At 54.8% G+C, this 22,585-nt stretch overlaps 1 protein-coding gene across 1 annotated transcript; it reads right to left on the reverse strand.

Moving 5' to 3' along the window:
* Window positions 1-2,443: 2,443 nt before the first annotated feature.
* TBCB (tubulin folding cofactor B) lies at window positions 2,444-21,737 on the reverse strand. The gene is made up of 6 exons (XM_075915558.2): window positions 21,556-21,737; window positions 13,323-13,466; window positions 11,894-11,990; window positions 11,153-11,344; window positions 9,949-10,021; window positions 2,444-7,224 (listed from the first exon to the last, which is right to left on the reverse strand). Exons 1-6 carry the CDS (start codon window positions 21,679-21,681, stop codon window positions 7,107-7,109), a joined length of 750 nt encoding a protein of 249 aa, XP_075771673.1. The 5' UTR covers window positions 21,682-21,737; the 3' UTR covers window positions 2,444-7,106.
* Window positions 21,738-22,585: the final 848 nt, after the last annotated feature.

Below are 22,585 nucleotides of genomic sequence, written 5' to 3' on the forward strand. Positions count from 1 at the left end.
AGCTGTGTCGGAGCGCCTGCTGCTGGAGGAGAACGCAAAAGTTCTGTTACCTGGTTTGTAAGTCTAGAATCTCCTCTATTGCATGAGGTACAAGCCACCTGGCTCTCCGCTAAAGTTGCAGAGCCGAGTCACTGTCTCTGGACGTGGTCTCCGTGTCATTGGCTGGGACAGTACACCCACCCAGTAGGCGTGTGGGTTACATGAGCGCTGTCCTTCGGCCTAGATCCATAAAGCTGCTTGCAGGTGGGTTTTATGTAGCTTTATGGATCTTGGCCAAAGGACGGGAGGCGTGATGGTGAAAGGTACAAAGTGAGGTGCTCAGTTCCCATGGAACGTCAATGGGAGGTAGGAAGGTAACCGCCACTGAAGTGCTCATTGGCGTTCTCACCACGACAAGGCCCTGCTGTAGGTGCAAGAGTCTCGTTTGCACGGTGTCCCCATCTCAGGGCGAACGAGGCAGCCAATTGTGTAGGTTTGCATCAGGCTTTCGCTGGTTTAGATGGAGCGGTCCATACGAGACTAGGGTTTGTCTGTTACGCCTCAGTATTGCCAGCGGCAGCCCTGGGGTTGGAGCAAGCATGAGCCTATCTTGGGGTAGCGCCTAGGAACGCCGGTTGTGGAGCAGGTGTGCGAGGCGCTGCACATTGTTTACTATGAGGTGTACTACCGTAGCACCAAGGAGCCTCAGTCATGGAACCAGACCCCATTGTGCCAGGTGCTGTACATTCCTAGTACTATTCGGTGTACTACAGTAGCACCTGGGAGACCAGTCAACCTGTATAGACAAAGAACAAGCCACAAGCAGTCAGAGCTCAGAAATGCCTGGGGCCGGAGGGCTCTCTTGAAATGTACCTGCTTACAGCAGGCTGGGTAAAGCAGGATGGTTCCTGGGTGAGAGCACCAACTTGGGACGAGTGAGAGTCCCTGCCCCACTCCATGCTCCCCGTATGGTGTTTGCGGGCATGTGCCTCAGTTTCCCCATCTGTACAAGGACGCTATCAGCACCGCCTCCCAGGCACATGAAAGATGGTGCTCAACTACTCCGTGAAAGGGGCCAGACAGGTACCTTAAGGGAGAACCTGCTCCATTCTTCATTTACATCACAGCAGCCCCACGTAAACGTCCTCCAACAAATCTAATACGTTGGCCCAGGAGCATCCCTCCTGGCTGCACACTCCAGAAACAGCACAGTGGACTTTTAGCACTGCCAGGGACTCAGCGAGCTTCTCCCGTTGCCATAGCGACTGCCTCTGGGGGAGGTGGACCAACTATGCCAACAGGCGAAGCTGGCAGCTGGCTGAGTAGTACACCCCTGCAGGCCTGGTGATGCAGTGTTAAGTGCAGATCACCTCTGACTGGGCTGCATTGCAGGGAGGATGTGAGGTGAGGCCGGGGCCAGAGGACCACGCTAAATTCTGCCAGACAGGGTGGAGCTCTGAAACGAACTCCCCATTTCCCATTATATAAAAACCCAGCCTTTCGCAGCTGGGGCTGCTGTCAGCCAATCCACTGGCCCTGGAGCAGGGCCCAGCTGCATCAACCAGCAGCTGAACTGCCCAGCCTGAATTCAGCTGCTGAAGCCAAGTTCTGAAGTAACCATGGGAAAAACCCACTGTGGGTTTTGAAGGACCGAACCCACCCTAGGCTGAGGCTGGAGTCAGGACAGGTCCTGGGTAAGCTTTTCCACATGCATGTAGGTTCTCCTATTACCTTGTATGCTTTTGCCTTAAGGATGAATCTGCGTGCTTAGGAAGGATTGTGTGGTAACCTGTAACTGCTGACAATTACACTGTGGCTAGGTCTACACTGGCATGATTTTCCGGAAATGCTTTTAACGGAAGAGTTTTCCATTAAAAGCATTTTCGGAAAAGCGCGTCTCGATTGGCAGGATGCTTTTCTGCAAAAGCACTTTTTGCAGAAAAGCGTCCATGGCCAATCTAGACGTGCTTTTCCTCAAAAAAGCCCCGATCGCCATTTTTGCGATCGGGGCTTTTTTGCAGAAAACAAAGTTTTTTGGAAAAAGACTTTTGCCCGAACGGGACCAGCTTAGTATTTCCACAAAAACACTGACAATCTTACATGAGATCATCAGTGCTTTTGCGGAAGTTCAAGCGGCCAGTGTAGACAGCTGGCAAGTTTTTCCGGGAAAGCAGATGATTTTGCAGAAAAACTTGCCAGTCTAGACACAGCCTGTTTGTAATGTCTGGAGAGAAAGCAAAGCACAAATACTGCTGTGTCTGTACAGTCTGACTTGATGGGGATAGACTGGGAATGGTGCAGCCGGAGGGAAAAACCTGGCAGAAGGGGGAGACACATTGGTGGATCAGAGAGAGAGGAGACAGGTGCAGTTGCCAGCAGAATGTAGATCCCACGATCAGACACTTAATAGTGAGGCAAGAGGGCCAGTAGTGCCCTTGATAAAGAAGCACAAAAGCCGGACCACTCTGGTTTGGGATTTTTTTAATATGTTCATTATGAGCGCATAACATCAGCTACCACTACATTGTTGTTCACACAGAGGAAACAGGCCCAGCCCAGACAACAGAATCCATGGTGGTTTAGGGTTTCAAACCAAAGGAGCTAAGTTACCACATTTCAAAAGAAACATTTACACATTGGGAAGATCCCAAGCAGTGAGAACAATTGGTCCGTGGTAAAAGGCATTTTCCCGCCCACCTACACAGCACAGTAGTTACAGTCCTAGAAATCCCAGCAAGCAGCCAAACAAACACGAACATGGGGCATGTGTAACTGACCTGGGGCACTTCTAAGAAACTGTTTAATCCAGGAAAGTGACAGAAGGCAGGAATGTCCCAACATTAGTGGAGAGAAAGAGGGAATTGCAAGATCAGAGCAGTAGAGTAACTTGCCAAGGACCAATCAAGTCTCCTTCCCCCACTCGGTGAAAGCTCTAACCTGGATTTTGATTGGAGACAGGGCCAGGTGGGGTGTATAGTGAACAGACAGATTCTGGTTCCCTCCCAGCTGTAGGTCGGTATCACAGTGTTATGCCAGCAGGTTGCGCATTTAGTTCTGCTGGGTCACTTCATAACATTCCGGGGGAAACTAACAAGGGATTTAATCAAGGGGTTAGTCTGGTTTCAGGCGATGGTCTACATAAGCTCAGATAATCCTGTCACCGATCCAGCGGGGGAAAGCATTTCTCCCTGTTCAGGGTCAATACAACTCACCAAATTCCAGCAGCAAATCAGATACAACTTTTCCCAGCTGGATCCAAAGTCGCATGAGGAGACCCATGAAAAGAACGGGCCAAGTTACACGTTTCATGGTGCAGGAATAACCCAGACCCACAAAAGCTCCCATGAAGCCGCTTGTGACTCCTGTGTCAGCCGCACAAGACATGCGGGAGCCTTGGGGAGTGTGTTTACAAGCGATGCAGGAGCCGCCAGCAGGGCAGCTGAACCCATCCTCGGCTGCTAGGGTCTGCGTCAGTGGCAGTATTAGCAGAGCAAAGCAAGGTTCCGGCTGTGCTCTTCCACAAGCAACTAGCGTGGGAGCAGGGACAGAGCACAACACCACTGCGGTTTGCAAAGGACTCCAAAGGGCACCAGGCATTCGCAGCGGGTTTTGACTGGCTGCGAGTTGGACACACACAACAAGCCTTCCGTAGTTCCCTTTTGTTGCTACCAGCAGCAAGTCACTGGCTCCATGAAGCCACCATCGCCTCATGTTAAGACTTGTCAGGCATGACAAGCAATTGGGGGTGTCTGAAGTGAGAGCCTAATTTTTCAGACAGCTGGTGCTCTGCACTTCCCAAAGATCAGACCCCTGTAACAGGACTCAGCTTGGGCCACTGAAAAATCAAAGCCCCCCATTAAAAACCCCCACTCACAGCTGGCAGCCCCGCTGGGTGTGCAGTTTAACTACACTCTGTGCAGAGCGGGAGGGCTTGGGAAGAGACGCCCAGCGCGGAGAAGGAACAGGGTGAGCCCCACATTACAGCACAGTTGTTAAAAATGGACATCTCAGCCAGTGGGGATTGACCCCCAAGGCAGAGCCGCCCTCGTCCGGTGAAACACACAGCTGAAACGGATTCCCAACAGGCGGCCTGCCACATTCTCGCCCTCACTTGCTTTCCATATACACCCCACGCTGCCCGACTGAAACTGACCCCAGGCTGCTCTGCTGCAAGAACCACTGCTCCGAGCAGCTCCCAGCCTGCCCATGCAATGACAATTTGGCCACCGAGGGCCGGTTCTGAGGGCTCCCAACTGAATCTCCTCTACATTTCCAGAAGGTTTTAGCTTTTCGAAAGGTACAAGGCCGGTGTGGATTTGATCTGGACCGCGCCGCGTCGGACTGCACTGCCCAAGCCGTTCTTTGTAACTCTGGAGTTCGCACGACTCACAGGGAGGCCCAGACCTCGCAGGACAGTGACACAAGGGCAGAGCAATTGGGGGAGGGGGAAAGCTAGCAATCACACCCTATGCAGACTGGACGTTTGCTAGTTACCATGTCACACAAGGCAGAGGCCATGGATCACCCCCCACAGCCAGTGCTGGACCAAATTAAGGTGCGAGACTTGAATCCCTAGACCTACTTGCATGCCCCGCTTTTCCTTCATCTCAGGAACCACTAATGTGACTGCTCTGCTTAGAACAAGGCAAAGGAAACTCTTCTCTGTGTCAGGGATGCCGCGAAGGGCAAGACTAAAACTGGGTTAAAAAAAGAAGTAACTCCATGAGTCCCTCCATGGCTGCTTGCCAGGATGATCGGGGACACGGCCCCCACGCTCCGGATACTCCTGGCCCGACTGCCAGAAGCTGGGAATGGAGGACAGGGCAGAGATCACTGGAGAGTTGCCCTGATCTGTTCATTCCCTCTGAAGCACCTGGCACTGGCCACTGCCAGAAGACAGGACGCTGGGTTAGGCCTGGACACTGAGAGGTCTAGGCTGGGTATGAGGACAAACTGTTTCCTTAGGAGGGTGGGGAAGCGCTGGGCTGGGTTCCCTAGGGAGGGGGTGGAACCACCGTCCCTAGAGGTGTCTAAGTCCCGGCTGGACAAAGCCCTGGCTGGGTTGATCGGGTTGGGATTGGTCCTGCCTTGGGCAGGGGGCTGGACTCGACTCTTGAGGTCTCTGCCAGCCCTAGGATTCTGAGTCTATGACCATTGGTCTGGTCCCATAGGGCTGTTTCCGGTCTCCCTCCAGTGGTGGCTGGACAATATAGCGGTGGACTCGTATGTTAGCCAAGGCTGCAGCAGGAAGAACTGGCTTTTAGCTGAGGCAGTGGAGGGGGGATGCCGAGATGGAGTAACAGCTGTCCCAGGTCTGATCCATGCCCAGAGCGCTCAGTGGAACTGGGGGGAGAAGGCCTGCAGGGGTGGGAGGAGTTTCTACAGGAAACAGCCTTCAGCCCTCTCCACTCCCAACAAGGGAGCGGGGTCCTCCAGGCAGTTGTGGGGAAGTGCGATGCGGCTCTCGGGGGACTTGCCTTTCCGATCTGCTCTGGAGAAAGGACCTGCCTGGACCCCCACCCAATCAGGCCTGCACCGTAAATTGCCACATCAGCCGGCTCCGTGCTGGAGGACTCACCCTGCTCGTCACGCTCACGCCCCTCGTGACGCAGCTGGTGCACTTGGGAAAGCGGCTGCCGGCCGAGCTCTCGGCCACGCCCTTCCCTGGAAGCGCTGCCTCTGCTCCAACAGGCCGGCGCCATGGGGACGGGGCCGCGCTGCAGGAGAGCCCCGAATCAGCCTGGCGGTGGGCAGGGATACAAGCTGCAGGGAGGCGTCCCTCGCTGTGCCGTGAGCGCTCTGCAGGGGGGCTGGGGAACTCTCGGCTGGACGCTGAACACGACAGGCGCCAGACAAGAGGCAGGGAAGGGTTACGCTGCCCAGCCACACGCCGGTGGGGTGCAGCTGCAAAGCATCCAGAAGCACTTTCAGCAGTGAGAGCGGCTTAGTCACCTGCCACTAGACTATTATTTTGGGGAGTAGCCCGTCCCCTTAACGACCCCTGTCTGCAGTTACAATCAGGCCCCCAGGAAAGGGAGAGCTACGCACAGACTATTACTTAGTGCATAAGGGCAACGCGAGGAGTGCTGAAAACCTGACAAGGCGCCGTAGCCTGCTCTGGTCACTGCAGCCGCTGGAGCGCAGGGTGACAGGAAATGACCAAGAATTCGGGGCTGTCTCATCTGGCCAAGACACCGCCCAGAAGAGGTTTACTGCAGCTTGAAACAGTCAGCCAGCAGTGAACAGTGTAAACCGCAGCATCCTTACCTAGCGCTCGTACCAGGGGTTTATGCTCCTGTCGGCCTAAGAATTAAGACCCATTCAGGTTTATAATGCTGCCCATCACCCTAGCATCTGGGCACCTTCCATGTTAAAAAAAAAAAAAAAAAAAAAAATCAATAGCTGGGTCCTTAATGGACTTCAGGGAGGCTCTGGCACGTCTCCCTTTACAGGGCCAGGACTCTGCTTGGAGTGGAGAGGGGAATCGGATTGTACAGAGGTGTTCAAATGGAAACACAGCAGACGTGTTAGTAGGGTGACAAGCCTCAACTAAGCAAAGCTGAAGGACAAAGGCATGTGAATTAACCCAAACGTCGCAGGCTGCATGAGGGGTCTGGGGTTTAGGACACTTGGCTAGAGAGCGAGGAAGCTAAACACACGCTCAGTTACGCTACTCACCCCCCCCCCCCCCGCTTTGTTTCTCAGCACCCTGCCTTTTAACCCCTTCACCCAGCCCACATCCACCCATGGGCTTAAATAGGCGCACCTCTACGTCGTGGATTCCTGGCGCCCTCATTCCAACCACCACTCGGAGGCTCCGCGAAGCCCTGGGCCGGATCTCGGCACACGAGACCCTCCAGACCCAAGGAGCACGGCTAAGCTGCACAGCCAGTTCCTCCCAGGCAGTTTTATTAGTGTCACTGCACGAAGCAGGTGCGTATGGAGGGGAGGGAGAAAACACAAAGGGACGTGGCACCTTTCACAGAACAGAGAGATACAATCAGAAGAACTAAAAGACAGCTGCTTGTCACATCCGCTCCCTCACCTAGAGGCCCTCTGGCAGGGTCTGCGCCCTGCAGCCCAGACACCGCGGCACGTCGATGGCCACGTGGACTCCCGTCTCCCCGTCACATTTCGTCGTCCAGTCCATAGCTCTCCTCGGGGAAGTCCCCTACCGTGATGTACTGGGGCTTCACGAAGGCGCCGTACTTGGGCTGGCACTGGAAGTACTGCTTCCCGTTGACGCTGGGAAGAGGTAGAGTCGGGAATGAGAGCGGCAGCGGCTCCGCCCAGCCCACCCTTCCCCTGCGCCTGCCCCACCGGTCACTGAGCTCCGACTGCAGCCCCCCTCGGGGGCCGGGTAACAGCCTTGAGGGAAGGGGAGGGCCACCCCAGGGAGATGCCTGTGGGCACCCGGTATGGGAGGCAGACGAAGGCTCTGCCTTCCCAAACTGCCAGCCTGGCCCTGCCCACTCCCCACCCCCAGAGCGCCTGCAGGAGCGTTGCTGCCCTGGCGCTCGCCTTCCCCATGCTCCGGGAGAGGCTGGGCTAAGCCCTGTGCCCTCTGCTCGCCTTCCTCCATGAGGCTGGAGAGGCCACGCTGTGTGGAACGCCCTCTCCTTCCCACAGTGCTCCAGGGCTGAGGCTGGGCCACATGGCACGGCATACCCTCCTCCTTCCCACAGTGCTCCAGGGCTGAGGGTGCTGGGCCACATGGCACGGCATACCCTCCTCCTTCCCACAGTGCTCCAGGGCTGAGGCTGGGCCACATGGCACGGCATACCCTCCTCCTTCCCACAGTGCTCTGGGGCTGAGGCTGGGCCACATGGCATGGCATGCCCTCCTCCTTCCCACAGTGCTCCAGGGCTGAGGCTGGGCCACATGGCGCGGCATACCCTCCTCCTTCCCACAGTGCTCCGGGGCTGAGGCTGGGCCACATGGCACGGCATACCCTCCTCCTTCCCACAGTGCTCCGGGGCTGAGGGTGCTGGGCCACATGGCGCGGCATACCCTCCTCCTTCCCACAGTGCTCCAGGGCTGAGGCTGGGCCACATGGCGCGGCATACCCTCCTCCTTCCCACAGTGCTCCGGGGCTGAGGCTGGGCCACATGGCATGGCATACCCTCCTCCTTCCCACAGTGCTCCGGGGCTGGCCCAGGCCATACGGTGCACCCTCCTCCCGGGCTGGAGCGAGCATACACCTGCCTGCTCCCTTCCTCTCCCCATGGCTGGGAGGTGGGAACACACGCATGGTGCATTGCCCCACCTCCCCGTGGGAACAGGGCCTCAAAAAAGGGGCAGGGCCTCTCCCAGCCGTGCCACATGAGCCAGGGCAGTGAACGCCTGGGGATGCCTTTTCTGTAGCCATACTGTAAGGCCTACAGCAGGGGTGGGAAACATAAGGGATGAGAGGGCTGACTGTGGCCCCCGAGTTTCCCTGGATCCACAGACTTGGAGCACACAAAATCTACTAGCCTGACCCCCGCAGCTCTGGGGTGCGAGGGGAACATGGGGAGTGTCGGTTTCCTTCTCAGTCGGGGGCCACGTCAGTGAGGGGTTGTTTGGCTATTTTTGCTTCTCACTTGCAGGCAGCTCGACTGATTTTTCTATGGGTCAGTGGCTCCCTGACCCAAAAAAGGTTCCCCGCCCCTGACCTAAAGCCTTCCTCTGTGGCCAGACTCAAAGAGCAGCAGCTGTTAGCTGAGAAGCAGGAAGTCAAATCCTCACATTCAATCTCAATTACATTAAAGGAGCGTCGTACTGGGCTGGTAAGGAGACGCTGTCCTAACAGAATCTGCTGTCACCAGATAAAGAAACAGCTTAGAATGAGTCAAGACAATTTAGATGGAACGCTTTCTGTCAGGCAGGAAACTACTTATTACCAGCTGGGGTTGTGAGAGCCTCAGTTCTTTATTGGTCTGTCATAATGGTCCCCATTTCCCAATGTCTGTCGGGTTCGTTAATGATTAGTCTGCTGTATAATTAATTTTGCTCAGTGTAAATCAAATAAGGTGGGGGGGGTATGATTGGTTAGAGAAGTACAATACACTATGCTTCAGACTGGCTAGTAACATTTGTGTAAAATAATTGTCTAGTAGGACTCAAGTTTCACTCTAGAAACTGGGGCCCAAAAAGGAAGTTCATTGGGGACTCAATTCCAGGACACAGCTGTAGGATTAGAGCTACCTGACCTCAACCTTGTGCCAATGACACCGTGTGAAAACAGGAGCCCCCCCCAGATGGATCTGACCCTGACTGGTCCTCAAGACAAGTTGTGACGTAGTGGGGGGGGGGTAACTTGCTGGCTGCAGCATGGCCCAGCAGGGCAGGGGGTGAGTCATTATGCAAAAGGAGTCTCTCAACCTGTCTGACCAGCTACCCCCCAGGGAGAGAAACAAAGGAAGGTGGAATGCCACCCCGGGCTGGGGGGCAGGGCTGGAAGAGAGTTAGTTTCTGTCTGGGAAGCAGGAGAGAAGGAGCTAGGGAGGGGGCTGGGATTGTAGGGCCCAGCCACCCCCCATCTCAAGGGGGGGGCACTGAGGCCTCTTAGCCCCAGTTCCTGTAACCAGATGACATCTGTGCTGTATCCTGGAGAAGCAATAATCTACCTCCATTCTACTGGCTGGTGGAGTCGGGTCGTGCCATTACGGGGGTGCAGGAGACGGGAAAACCCCAACACATCATCACACAAATTCATCTGCCTTCTTGGGAACGGTGAGCACTAGGTGCTTGGCGTGGCCATTCTGGCTTTGGTGAGTGTTAATATGTCGAGGTTACCTAGGTTATTAGTGTGTAAGGCTCTTTCACTGGCAAGAGAACCTGCAGACCTGCGGTGTGTAAGCCCTAGCAACGGGTGCCCCTAGAGCGCGAGTGACAGAGTTGTGTGCGGTACCATAGGCTCCCACTGGGAACACAGCAGGAGGACTCATCTGCACCAAGGCAGAACGCAAGCACAGGAAGGGGTTTTACCTGCCGTCGTTTTTCCCTAAGGGCTCGTCATACTTGATACCAATCCAGTAGCCGGGTTTGAATTCCGCTAGCCCTGCAGAGAGAGCGAAGACGGAGTCAGCGCCGGCGAGAGCTCTCCTCTCACGCCGACGCCGCAGGAAGGCACAGCCAGCAGCCTCCAGCTAGGCATGCGCAGAGGCCTCTTTCTAAACATTTCCTGAAAGGTACTCAGGGGAACAGACTTGCACTGGTTAGAGCCAAGCGTCTCCCGTCCAGAACGTGCTTCCCCAGCTCTGCCCTGCAGAATAGCAGCTGTTTTGCAGTATGTGACTACTCGAGGTGGAGTTTGGGACAGGAAGTGAGCCGTTTTTCATCCAGCTAAGCTGCAGGAGGAAGCTGGATGAGATGACCCCCAAGCCAGGGATAACAAAATACACTTTGTACCACCAGGAAGGATCGGGGGAGAGAAGAGTGATTAAAGGCCAACACTGGCCCCAAAACAAGTGGGGGAGAAACTGACCAGGAATCAACTGAGGCTGGAGGTTAGGGGAAGGAGGGAGGGTGTGGCACAGAGGGGGAGCAAACCACCAATCTGGTCTGGCGATGAAGCTGAGCAACTGAGGACTGGGATGATGTGAGGGGGTGGCTTGGGGAAGCAGGGACTGCACTTGATGAGCTGGGGAGGTTCCTTCCAGTCCTAAATGCCCGTGAGATTCGGAATGGTCACAAACGGCAAGGACGGTGGCAGTCTCACAGCTCAAGCTAATGCTGTGTCTCCTCTAAGCACCCCAGCTTGGGACTGACCCCAAGGAAGAGCTCCCTTCTGAATCCTGGTCACTCCACACCAAGCAGCCTCCCAGCTGCATTCAGGCCACCGGCAGAGACAGAATTGCTGCTGACTTGACTTCCTGGTGCCGCTGCGGCCAGCGTCGAGACACTCCTAAGCCACGTCCCTACCCAGCCCAACTTGTGAAAGCAGCTAGAGATGGGCAGGGGCTGGTCACCTGGTCATGAGATTCCAAGAGCATCCCCAGCAGAACAGACAAGGCCTTTGCACAAACTGTTGATTCCCTGCGGCAAGCGGAGTCACCATTATTTGTCACCGCCTCACATCTCACGGACTCACCAGGCTCCTGAAGACCCAGGGAGGGGTAATCTGGGAGATGGGAAATCACCCTCCCTCCCCCCGATCAGGACAGAGAGCCAGGGCGCCAGCAGCACTTACCCACATACATGACTGTCCCCCGTTTGCTGGGCTGGCCCAAGACCCGAACCTCACACCGAGCGCCCACTGAAATGGCCTCCGCCTGAGCCTTTTCTTCCGCAAGTTTCTGCTCCTGCTCCGCCTCTTTCTTCACCATCTCCTCCTGGTTGTGCTTCCCCATCTTACTCCGCTTCAGGAACGAGCGCACAGAGTCTGGAAGCAAGAGGGGGAACACGGCTGGCTTCAGGAAGTGGGAGGAGATGGCAACATTTCTTCCCACCTATTATGAGACCCAAATCTACGACTGAGTCCCCTCCCCAGTGTTAACAACCCTGGTCAGTTTCACATTTCACCAGTGCTCTTGTACTCCCCTTAGAAACCAGCATTTAGGCTGTGACCTAACAGTGTCTATCCCCACTGAAAAAGCCACTTTCTCCATGTTTGGCTGGAGTGATTTCCATATCAAACAGCTACATCTGGGGCCCAGATCATGCTAGCAACATAACACATCTTACTGTCACCATCCTTCTCTCGTTAGCAAGAAACGATGCCACAGGTAGAGACCGAGTCGTACCTGGAGCAGCGCTGACACCCAGTGGACCTCCACCCAACTGATCCCCAACAAAAGCCAACCCCAGGGGTCTTTTCAGGCGCTTTGCCGCTGACACATGGGCAAAGGTCCCTCAGAGACCAAACCCATCAGGCGTCACATTTCAGAGTGGGGATGAACGTTTTAACCCCATGAAAGTGAGTTGCTTTTACCTGGCCGCTTCTCGTAGTCGCTGGCAGACATTTCGTACTTCTCTACCCGCGAGACATCCTCATACTCGCCCATCCGGGCTCCGCTCCGGTCAATCACCTAGGGAACGGAATGGAAATGAGTCCTCTTTCCTTCACACCAATTCGTTCATCTCCAGCCCTGGAGAACGGAGCCCTGAGACCCAAGGTTTCAAAGATGCAGTTCGCTGCAGTGGCATCCCATGCCAAGATGTCTCTGCCCTACGGTGCATCCTATACAGCACAAAGCCCGACAGCAGTGTGTCAGAGCCTGGTTCTAGACCTACACTACGGTGCTAGAAATAGCTGCGTGGACTTTCCCACTGGGATCTGAAATCCACCCCTTGCCCCAGCATCCCAAGTGGGAGTGTCAGTGTGCCTGGTTTTAGCACCACAGCACAAGTCTGCCTCTGTAGATACAGACTCCCAGTATTACTGCACTGGTGAGGCCACAACTACAGTATTGCGCCCAGTTCTGAGAAAGGGCCCATTGGAGAGGGTCCAGCCGAGGGCAACCAAAACGATGAGGGGGCTGGAGCACATGGCCTATGAGGAGAGGCTGAGGGAGTTGGGCTTAGTCTGCAGAAGAGAAGAGAGAGGAGCGATTTGATAGCAGTTTTCAACTTCCTGAAGGGAGGTTCCAACGAGGAAGGAGCGAGGCTGTTCTCAGTAGTGACGGGTGGCAGAACAAGGAGCAATGGTCTCAAGTTACAGTGGGGAAGTTCTAGGTTGGATATTAGGAAAATCTATTTCCCTAGGAGGTAGTGAAGCAAAGGGATGGGTTCCCTAGGGAGGGGGTTTTACCTCCATCCTTAGAAGTTTTTAAGCCCCAGCTTGACAAAGTCTGGCTGGGATGGTTTAGTTGGGTTGGCCCTGCGTCGGGCAGGGAGCTGGACTCAATGACTCCTGAGGTCCCCAGGATCCTATGATTCTATGAAGAGTGTTTGATTCAAAGGTGTTTTGGGTGACATGTGACATGATATATGAATCCAAGTGGTGCTAAATTGAAAAAAGGTCTCCAGAAAGAGAAACAGGCCAAATCAGAACCATTTCCATGTCTTACATGGGGGGGAAGAGGGGTAAAGTCCCAGGTTGGGTTTTTCAAAAGCACCTACATGATTCACTAACCCACAACCCACTTGGGTGGCTGAAAGCCCCTTCCCAGACCTACAATCTCTGCTCTTTCAAGAGGAAACTAAAAAGATTTGCCTTGACTTGAGGAAAAGCCGAGTCCTGTGGGGTCTTCAGCATGACAGGGATACAACACACTGCAGTTCAGCATTGTTAGACGCACGGTCCCTCTCTACACCACGGATTTGCCCTGGTTTCTGCCATCAGTGGCTACCTACTAGGCTCTGTAAGGCCGAAGGACGAGGCATTTCTGTTCTGCTAAGGGCGCAACCCCGATACCTACGTGTATCCTACAGCCGTCATCGATGGGGTAGGATCCCAATAAGGCCTCATCGCTGTCCAGTTTCATTATAAATTTGTCGTCCGGTGCGTAGAGCTCCAAGTCCATACATGATGCTGGGCTTCCCACCACCAGCTCCAGTTTGCACTGGGAAAAAGAGAGACAAGCGCTTACTGAGAGCAGCCCTTCGGCATGCTAAACTCAATTGCTGCAGACAAGCCAGAGTCGGGTCAAGCCGCCCACAGGTGGTAACGGGGTAAGAATGGCCGTACTAGGTCAGACCAAAAGTCCATCCAACCCAGTATCCTGTCTCCTGACAGTGGTCAATACCAGATGCCCCAGAGGGAGGGATAACAACAGGTAATCCTCACGTGTTCCCTCTCCTGTCACCAATTTCCAGAGAAACAGAGGCTAGGGACACCATTCCAACCCACCCTGGCTAATAGTCATTGATGGACCTACCCTCCATGAATCTATCCAGCTCTTTTTTGAACCCTGTTAAAGTCCTAGCTTTCATCACATCCACTGGCAAGGAGTTCCACAGGTTGACTGTGTGCTGAGTGAAGAAAAACTTCCTTTTGTTTATCTTAAACCGGCTGCTTGTTAATTACATTTAGTGACCCCTAATTCTTATATTGTGGGAATAAGTAAATAACTTTTCCTCGTTCGCTTTTTCCATACTAGTCATGATTTTATAGACCTCTCTCATATTCCCACCCCCTTCGTCTCCTCTTTTCTAAGCTGAAAAGTCCCAGTCTTTTTAATCTCTCTTCACATGGGATCCCTAATAATTTTTGTTGCCCTTTTCTGAACCTTTTCCAATGCCAATATCTTTTTTGAGATGAGGCAACCATATCTGTACTCAGTATTCAAAATGTGGGTGTACCATGGTTTTATACAGAGGCAATCAGATATTCTCTGTCTTATTCTCTATCCCAGGGGTTTCCAAACTTTTTGACACAGGGACCAGTAAATCCATTCATGAGCTTTTGGAGGACTGGTAATATTCATTTGCATATTCATTAAGCAAATGATGAATATTCAAATAAGTTGTTTCTGGTCCTCCCAAAGCCCCCAGTGCCAGCTTTAGCAAAGCTTTTGATATGATCACCCGCAATATTCTTGCCAGCAAGTTAAAGGAATATGGATTGGATAAATGGACTGTAAGACGGACAGAAAGCTGGCTAGACCAGGATTTCCCAAACTTTTTACTTTAGTTGAAACTTTTTTTTTTTTCAGTGCTGTTTTTTGCAGCCCAAAAATATAAATGCATATTCAAAAAAGAATGAAAAATGAATTACATTTTCACTGTTTCACCCGGCTGCATCCTCTACCCAGCCAGGGCCAAAGCTTGGGGGACCCGGAGCCGCACAGGCACTCCGGGAGGCGGGACCAGGAGCAGACTGGGGGTAGGATATCTGGCTAGGAGGGAGGGTGCAAGGAGGGGTAGGGTTGCCAGGTGTCCGGTTTCGTACCGGACAGTCTGGTATTTGAGGCTTCTGTCTGGGAAACAAATTGAGAAACTACCGGACATATAAAAGTGTCTGGTATTCTCTCATTAGGTACGTTTTATTATTATTAGGTGTATCAGTTTGTAGTTGCGAACTGCCTGGCTGGCAGAGATGCTCAGGCTGCGTGAGTGTGTCTACCAGCCAGTCAGTTCGCAACTATTCGAGGAGTGTGTGTGTGTGTGTGGGGGGGGGGGAATGGAATCCCTGGAGCAGGACTCACTTGTGCTTTACTTCCCCCCTCCCCCTCCAGCCAGACCCACTTCCCCCAACCCCCTCCTGGCTGGCCGGTTTTCCCCCACTTTCCCCTCCCGATCTCTCCAGTCCAGCCCCGGTGCCCCCAGCCAGCCCTGCTTCCAGTGGCCAGTTCTCCCCGGCCAGCCCCGCTACCGCCGATGTCAGGCCCCCCCGGCCAGCCCTGCTTTCGCTGGCCCCCCAATCTCCTCCGGCCAGACCTGCTGCTCCTCCCGACCCCAGTCGGTTCTCCCCCGCTGCTCCTCCCGACCCCGGTCGGTTCTCCCCCGCTGCTCCTCCCGACCCCGGTCGGTTCTCCCCCGCTGCTCCTCCCGATCTCCCCAGGCCAGCCCTGCTTCTGGCAGCCGGTTCTCCCCTCCTCCTCTTCCTCCCAATGTCCCCCAGCCAGCCCTGCTTTCTGGCGGCCGGTTCTCCCCTCCTCCTCTTCCTCCCAATGTCCCCCAGCCAGCCCTGCTTTCTGGCGGCCGGTTCTCCCCTCCTCCTCTTCCTCCCAATGTCCCCCAGCCAGCCCTGCTTTCTGGCGGCCGGTTCTCCCCTCCTCCTCTTCCTCCCGATGTCCCCCAGCCAGCCCTGCTTTCTGGCGGCCGGTTCCCTCTCCCCGCACGCACACACACTTCCACCCGACCTGCCCCCTCCTCCCCTCCATCTGAGATCAAGCGTGTCTGGCATTTTTTCTAAACTCACCTGGTAACCCTAGCTACACCTCTGCCGGGAGCCCAGAACATCCAGCTGCATCCTCCGCCCAGCCCAGCCAAGGGCGTGGAGGACCCAGCGCTACACGGGCACTCCAGGAGCCTGGAACACCCTGGCAGCCACGCTGAGGCCCATAGGGTGGGAAACGCTGCTCTATCCCTTTGTAATGATTCTTAACATTCTTGCTTTTTTGACTGCTGCTGCTCGAGTGGGTGTTTGCAGAGAACTGTCCACAATGATGCCAAGATCTCTCTCTGGAGTAGTTGGAGCTAAATAAGACCCCATCGTTGTGTACATATAGTTGGGATTATTTTCCAATGTGCATGACTTTACATTTATCAACATTCAATTTCATTTGCCATTTTACTGCCCGATCACTTAGTTTGGTGAGATCTTTTTGAAGCGCTTCACGGTCTGCTTTGTTCTTAAGTATCTTGAGCAGTTTGGTATCATGCGCAAATTTGGCACCTCACTGTTTACCCCTTTCTCTAAATCATTTATAAATAAGTTGAATAGGATTGATCAAGACCCTACTAGTTACCTCTCTCCACTCTGAAAACTGACCATTTATTCTTACCCTTTGTTTCCTGTCCTTTAACCAGTTATCAGTTCATGAGAGGACCTTCCCTCTTATCCCATGACAATTTACTTTACTTAAGAGCCTTTGGTGAGTTACCTTTACTTTCTGGAAAAGTAAGTGCACTAGATCCACTGAATCCCCCTTGTCCACATGCTTGTTGACCCCCTCAAAGAACTCTAGCAAATTAGTAAGGCATGATTTCCCTTTACAGAAACCATGCTGACTTTCCCTCAACAAATTATGTTCATCCATGTGTCTGACAATTTTTTTCTTTACTATAGTTTCAACTAATTTGCCTGGTACAGACGTTAGACTTACCAGCCTGTAAGTGCTAGTATCACCCCTAGAGCCCTTTTGAAATATTGGTGTCATGTTAGCTATCTTCCAGTCATTAGGTACAGAAGCAGATTTAAGGGATAGGTTAGAAACCAGTTAATAGTTCTGCAATTTCCCATTTGAGTTCTTTCAGAACTCTTGGGTGAATGCCATCCGGTCCTGGTGACTTGTTACTGTTACGTTTATCAATTTGTTCCAAAACCTCCTCTAACACCACCACAATCCGGGACAATTCCTCGATTTGCCACCTAAAAAGAATGGCTCAGGTCTGGGAATCTCCCCAATATCCTCAGCCATGAAGACTGAAGCAAAGAATTCATTTAGCTTCTCCGCACTGAGTGCTCCTTTAGCATCCCGATCATCCAGGGCCCCACTGGTTGTTTAGCCAGCTTCCTGCTTCTGATGTACTTAAAATATTTTGCTATTACTTTTTCAGTTTTTGGCTAGCTGCTCTTCAAACTCCTTTTTGGCTTTTCTTATATTTTTACACTTAATTTGACAAAGTTTATGGTCCTTTCTATTTTCCTCACTAGGATTTGACTTCCACTTTTTGAAAAATGTCTTTTTATCTCTCACTGCTTCTTTTACTTTGTTGCTAAGCCACAGTGGCACTTTTTGGTTCTCTTACTGTCTTTTTTAATTTGGAGTATACATTTAAGTTGGGCCTCTATTATGGTGTCTTTGCAGAGTTTCCATCCTGTTTGCAGGGATTTCACTTTTGTTACTGTACCTTTTAATTTCCATTTCACTAACCTCCTCATTTTTATGTAGTTCCCCTTTCTGAAATTAAATGCCACAGTGTTGGGCTGCGGAGGTGTTTTTCCTACCCCAGGGAAGTTAAATTTTATTACACTATGGTCACTATTTCCAAGCGGCCTAGTTATAGTCCTCTTGAACCAGATCCTGCACTCCACTTAGGACTAAATCAAGAATAGCCTTTCCCCTTGTGGGTTCCCAGAACCAGCTGCTCCAAGAAGCAGTGATTTTAGGTATCAAGAAATTTTATCTCTGCATCCCGTCCTGAGGTGACATGTACCTAGTCAATATGGGGATAGTTGAACTCCCCCCACTATTATTGAGTTTTTTATTTGGATCACCTCTCTAATCTCCCTTAGCATTTCATAGTCACTATCACGGTCTTGATCAGTGGTCGATAATATATCCCTACCAGCGGGTATCATGTCACAGGAGCTCACAGAAGAAATAAGACCAAGGAACGTTACACAATGCAAGAGGGAGAAGAGATCCGGGTTCAACGGACTCTAGATCGAGTCTCTGCTGCAGCAGCGTGGCACTAGGCAGCCTCCAAGTGGAGAAGCTGGCTAGCTCCTGGGCCAGGGCTTTGCTGCTCTGGCATTAATTTAGCCATGATTACATTTGCGGAGGACTCCAAATGAGAAAAATCAGAGGGGAAGCAGCAACCTGCCCAGGAAGGCAGAGTCAGACCTGGAGAGATCAGAGGATCACGTCTCAGTTCCGTGTGCGACAGGGTATAGAAGGCGGAAAACCAACCAGTGCTCAGTACAGGCCTAGTAGCATGGGGAGTTGGACACATCCCCTGCAGAGTCAGATTATGCATTAAAGACCAGAGGATAAATAAACGTTGATAGGAAGCAACAGGCAGCAGCCAGCGGCTGGCAAAGGACCAACTGCTGCAGGGGAGGAAGCGCAGGCTCATCAGTTAACCAGCTGGGCACAAGCACCCAGCTGCTCAGCCACACTTAATCCACCTTTTGGCTGCATGGCACGGCTGGATTTTTCTGCTGATGGAGCCCTTCCCAGGGACCTGCAATGCGCCCCAGAGCTGCTCTATTCAGACAGGATCTGGGTCACTGCAAATCCCCAAGGGGTCAGAGGAATGACCAAACGGGGCTGGAGGGCAGGCTGGAAAGCAGAGGGGATTCGGGCTGGCGAATTGCAGCTGGCCTGCCTGAGGGTGGGGCAGAGGGAGAAACCAGACAAGCTTAGTGAGAGAAAGAAGCAGCCGAATCGGTGGGGGAACAGGCAGGAAGACAGGCCCAGAGGGCTGCAGATGTCTCCCAGAGCAGGGAAACAAAGGTACAGCTAGAACAAATCACACTCCAAACACAACAGCCAGCCTGGGCACCTCAATGCTAGGTTATCACCATGAGCTCCATGGAGAAGCAATCTCCTACCACAATCTCAGCTGAGATCAGAAGCGCTCTAGGTGTTTGCCTAAGCAGCACCCGTGGGTCCCTCTGGGAGGAGGGAGTGACAAGTGAGGCTGCACGCCCCTAGGAGGGACAGTGATTCCTTAGGCCGGAACAGAGAGTCATTTAGAGTCGGATCTGCCTGCTGCAAGGTTCTCACACCTCTCCTGGGACAACCTGGTGCTGAGAACTACCAGAGACAGGACATCAAGGCAGATGGGCCTCACCTCTGTGCTAGGCTAAGTCCCACATCCCTTGAATAGGGAAGGTAAGAAAGGGGAACACGCCAGGCTCCTGGGGCATTTTTAAAAGTGTTTATTGAAACTTTCTCAAGTGCAGGAACTGATGGAGAGAACCGACTAACTGCAGCAGACTCAGAGTCAACAAGTTACGGCTTTATAACCCTTAACACACAACTTGCCAATGTCCTGTGTCAAAATACACCCAGTAAATGGTCTCAAAGCAAATTAACAATTCCTCAAGCAGCATTTTTCTCACTGGGCATCCTGATGAACGTGGATTATTACGGAGGGAATGATTTGGGGAGGGGAGGTCTGGTGAAATCCCTGATTACTGATAAAAGTCTAATCTTACCAGTCGAACGATAGTGACTAATTGGGGCTGTCAAAGGACTCGGCTAGCTGGGATCTACTAAATCATTTCTGTGGCCGATTTCTACGAAACTTCCCTGACTTTGTATTCAAATTTCATCCTTAAAACAAGTCAAAACACAGCAAGGAGAAAGCAGCTGAGCCCCCCCAAGGTGGAACAAAAGGATTCCTGCCCCAGAGGAATGCCCCACCAAACCGCACACGGATGGGCTGCAGATGCTGAGTCATCCCTTTGGTCTGCACTCTGGAGAGCTCTCACTGCTTCGCTAGAAGCCCTCAGCACTGTAAGGACAGAGCCGCATGGACGGAGAGATGGGGCGGGCACCTCAGGAAAGGAGAGCCACGCACAGAGTTCAGTGCAAAGACGTGAGGAACGGCCAACCAGGGGAAACGTGGAAGGAGGATCCTTCACAGGAGTCCGCAGGCAAAAAGAGCTAAAAGTGGTCACTGAAAGGCCCAGAAGAAAGGGGACTTAGTGGAAAGGGTCATTCCAGGGGTCACTGGGAAGAGCAGCATCAGGCCCTGGTGAGTCCCAGGGAGCATCTATCACAGTCCAACATCAGCCTAGGGGGTAGGAGGCTCAGGCATTGAGAGATGGCAGGCCCCAGAAAAGGACTGGTCTGGTCCTGGCAGGGGTAGGCCATGATTAGCATTGGTGGCATCAGCCTCCATCCCAAGCGGTGGGAGGGGATGGGGAGTTGGTCCAGGATTGGTCAAGCCCCAGGAGACATTAGGGGCAAGGGTCCCAGTGCAAGGCAGGCCCTAGAACGTGTCAGTGGGTTCCCAGGGGTGGGGTTAATCCGGCAAGCCAGAGGATCAGGCCATGCAGGCCCTATCGGTGCCAGTCCAGATTCAGCGTCCAGCGGTGAGTCAGTCCAGAGCAGGGGCTGGTCCGGAGGGGAAGTCATCCCAGCATCAGTCAGTCCTGACTCAGTGGGTCAGTCCTGGACCCAGTTTGGTGCCTGGAGGGTCAGTCCCTGGTTTGGTGTCAGGCTGGGGAAAGTTCCGTTGGTCCCAGTTTGGTGTCCAGGGGAAAGGGGGTCTAGTTCTGGACCTCGGCACAGAACTGGCACCGACCAAGAGGACGGGGGGGGGGGGGGGGGGAGGGAGGAGGGGCAGTCGGTCCTGGTCAATCCTGACTTGGTACCCGGGTGTAGGCAGGCACCAGGCCGGGGGGGGGGGGGGGGGGGGGGGGCGGTCAGTTGTTTTTTGCCTTGGGTGGGGGAGCCCTGTTCAAGAGAGGAGTCCAGCTCTGGTCTGACGCTTGGGGAAAGGGGGGGGTCTCATTCAGTGCTGGGGGGTCCGGTCAGTCCCAGTTCAGTGCCCGATCTGGGGGGGGTTCAGTCTGAGAAGAGGGGTGTCAGGTACCAGTCAGTACTAGTTCACTGCCCAGTCGTGCAGGGGGAAGGGGAGTCCAGCCTGGTGCCCGGTCCCAGGGTTGGTTCAGTGGCGGCAAGGAGGGTGTCAGTCTGGTTCGGTGCCCGGTCCCGGAGGCGGGGGGGTGTCAGTCCCGCGGGGGGGGGGGGGGGGGAGGCCGTCCGTGGGGGGGGGGGTCGGTGCAGTTCTGGGGGGGGTTGTCCTGGGGGGGTCAGTCTGGTTTCGGAGGGGGGTCCGGTCCGGGGGGGGGGGGGGGGCTGTCCCGGGGGGGGGGTCGGTGCGGTTCCTGGGGGGGCGGTCCCGGGGGGGGGGGGTCGGGGCGGTCCCTGGGGGTGGTCCTGGGGGGGGGGGGTTCCTGCTGGGGGGGCGGTCCCGGGGGGGGGGCGGTCGGGGCGGTTCCCGGGGGGGGTGGGGTGGTCCCGGGGGGGGGGCGGGGTGGTCCCGGGGGGGGGGCGGGGCGGTTCCTCCGGGGGGGGCGGTCCCGGGGGGGTTCCTGCGGGGGGGGCGGTTCCGGGGGGGTTCCTGCGGGGGGGGCGGTGCGGTCCCGGGGGGGGCGGTCCGGGGGGTCGGTGCGGTCCCGGGGGGGTCGGGGCGGTCCCGGGGGGGGGCGGTCCCGGGGGGAGTCGGGGCGGTTCCTGCGGGGGGGGGGGGGGGCGGTCCCGGGGGGGTTCCTGCGGGGGGGGCGGTCCCGGGGGGGGCGGGTACCTTGAACTCGGCGATGGTGAGGCCGCGGCCGTAGCGCTTCTGCGCGCGGAAGGAGTTGAGGCTGCTGCTGACCGACACCGACACGATGGCCGGGGAGGCCCCGCCCGGCGCCCCCGACAGGATCATGGTGCCGCCGCCGCTGTCGCCGGGAGCCCGCTCGCTTCTGGAAGATTCGGCCCGCCCCCCGGGCGCGCCCGGCCAATCACCGCACGCCCCGCCCAGGCCGGCCAATCGCACCGCCCCCGGGCCTCTCCGCGGCCCGCCCAGGGCGCTGAATCCAACCAATCCAAGTGCGCGGCGAGACCCTCCTCTCCCGCCCCCAAGTGAAGTTACAAGGGGTCCGGTGTTCATTTCAGCCAATAGGAGACAATGTTACATGCGAGTGAGGCGCCTTGAGCCAATGGCTGGGTGCAATACAGAAGCAGGTGGAAGAGTGAAGCCGCAGGGAAGTGAGGGCAGCTGGGTGGGTAGATGGGCTGTGTGCATGGCTGGGGGGGCGGTATATGGGCTGTGTGCATGGCTGGGGGGGTATATGGGCTGTGTGCATGGCTGGGGTGCGTAGATGGGCTGTGTGCATGGCTGGGGGGGCGGTATATGGGCTGTGTGCATGGCTGGGGGGGGTAGATGGGCTGTGTGCATGGCTGGGGGGGCGGTATATGGGCTGTGTGCATGGCTGGGGTGCGTAGATGGGCTGTGTGCATGGCTGGGGGGGCGGTATATGGGCTGTGTGCATGGCTGGGGGGGGCGGTATATGGGCTGTGTGCATGGCTGGGGTGCGTATATGGGCTGTGTGCATGGCTGGGGTGCGTAGATGGGCTGTGTGCATGGCTGGGGGGGGGGGATATGGGTTCATGCATAGGTACCTGTTCCAGAATGGGATGTTGCACTCTAGGGCTGGTGTATATTCATACCAACATGCACTGGTACCATTACACAAGGATGGGAGAGTGCCTGGATGCATGTGAGGGTGGCTGTGAGGCAGAAGTTGTGGCTCTGGGGAGCTGCATAGCTTCTGTGTTATAGCTTCACA

The sequence above is a fragment of the Pelodiscus sinensis genome, chromosome 18, assembly GCF_052426305.1.
Source record: "Pelodiscus sinensis isolate ZL-2025 chromosome 18, ASM5242630v1, whole genome shotgun sequence".
NCBI lineage: Eukaryota > Metazoa > Chordata > Testudines > Trionychidae > Pelodiscus > Pelodiscus sinensis.

Coding starts and splice junctions, on each gene's coding strand:
- TBCB (XM_075915558.2), bottom strand. CDS start 21,681: ATGATCCTGTCGGGGGCGCCGGGCGGGGCCTCCCCGGCCATCGTGTCG. Junction 13,467..21,555: donor TCACCATCGCCGAGTTCAAG/GTACCCGCCCCC, acceptor TCTTTTTCCCAG/TGCAAACTGGAGCTGGTGGT. Junction 11,991..13,322: donor ATGACGGCTGTAGGATACAC/GTAGGTATCGGG, acceptor TCCGTTCCCTAG/GTGATTGACCGGAGCGGAGC.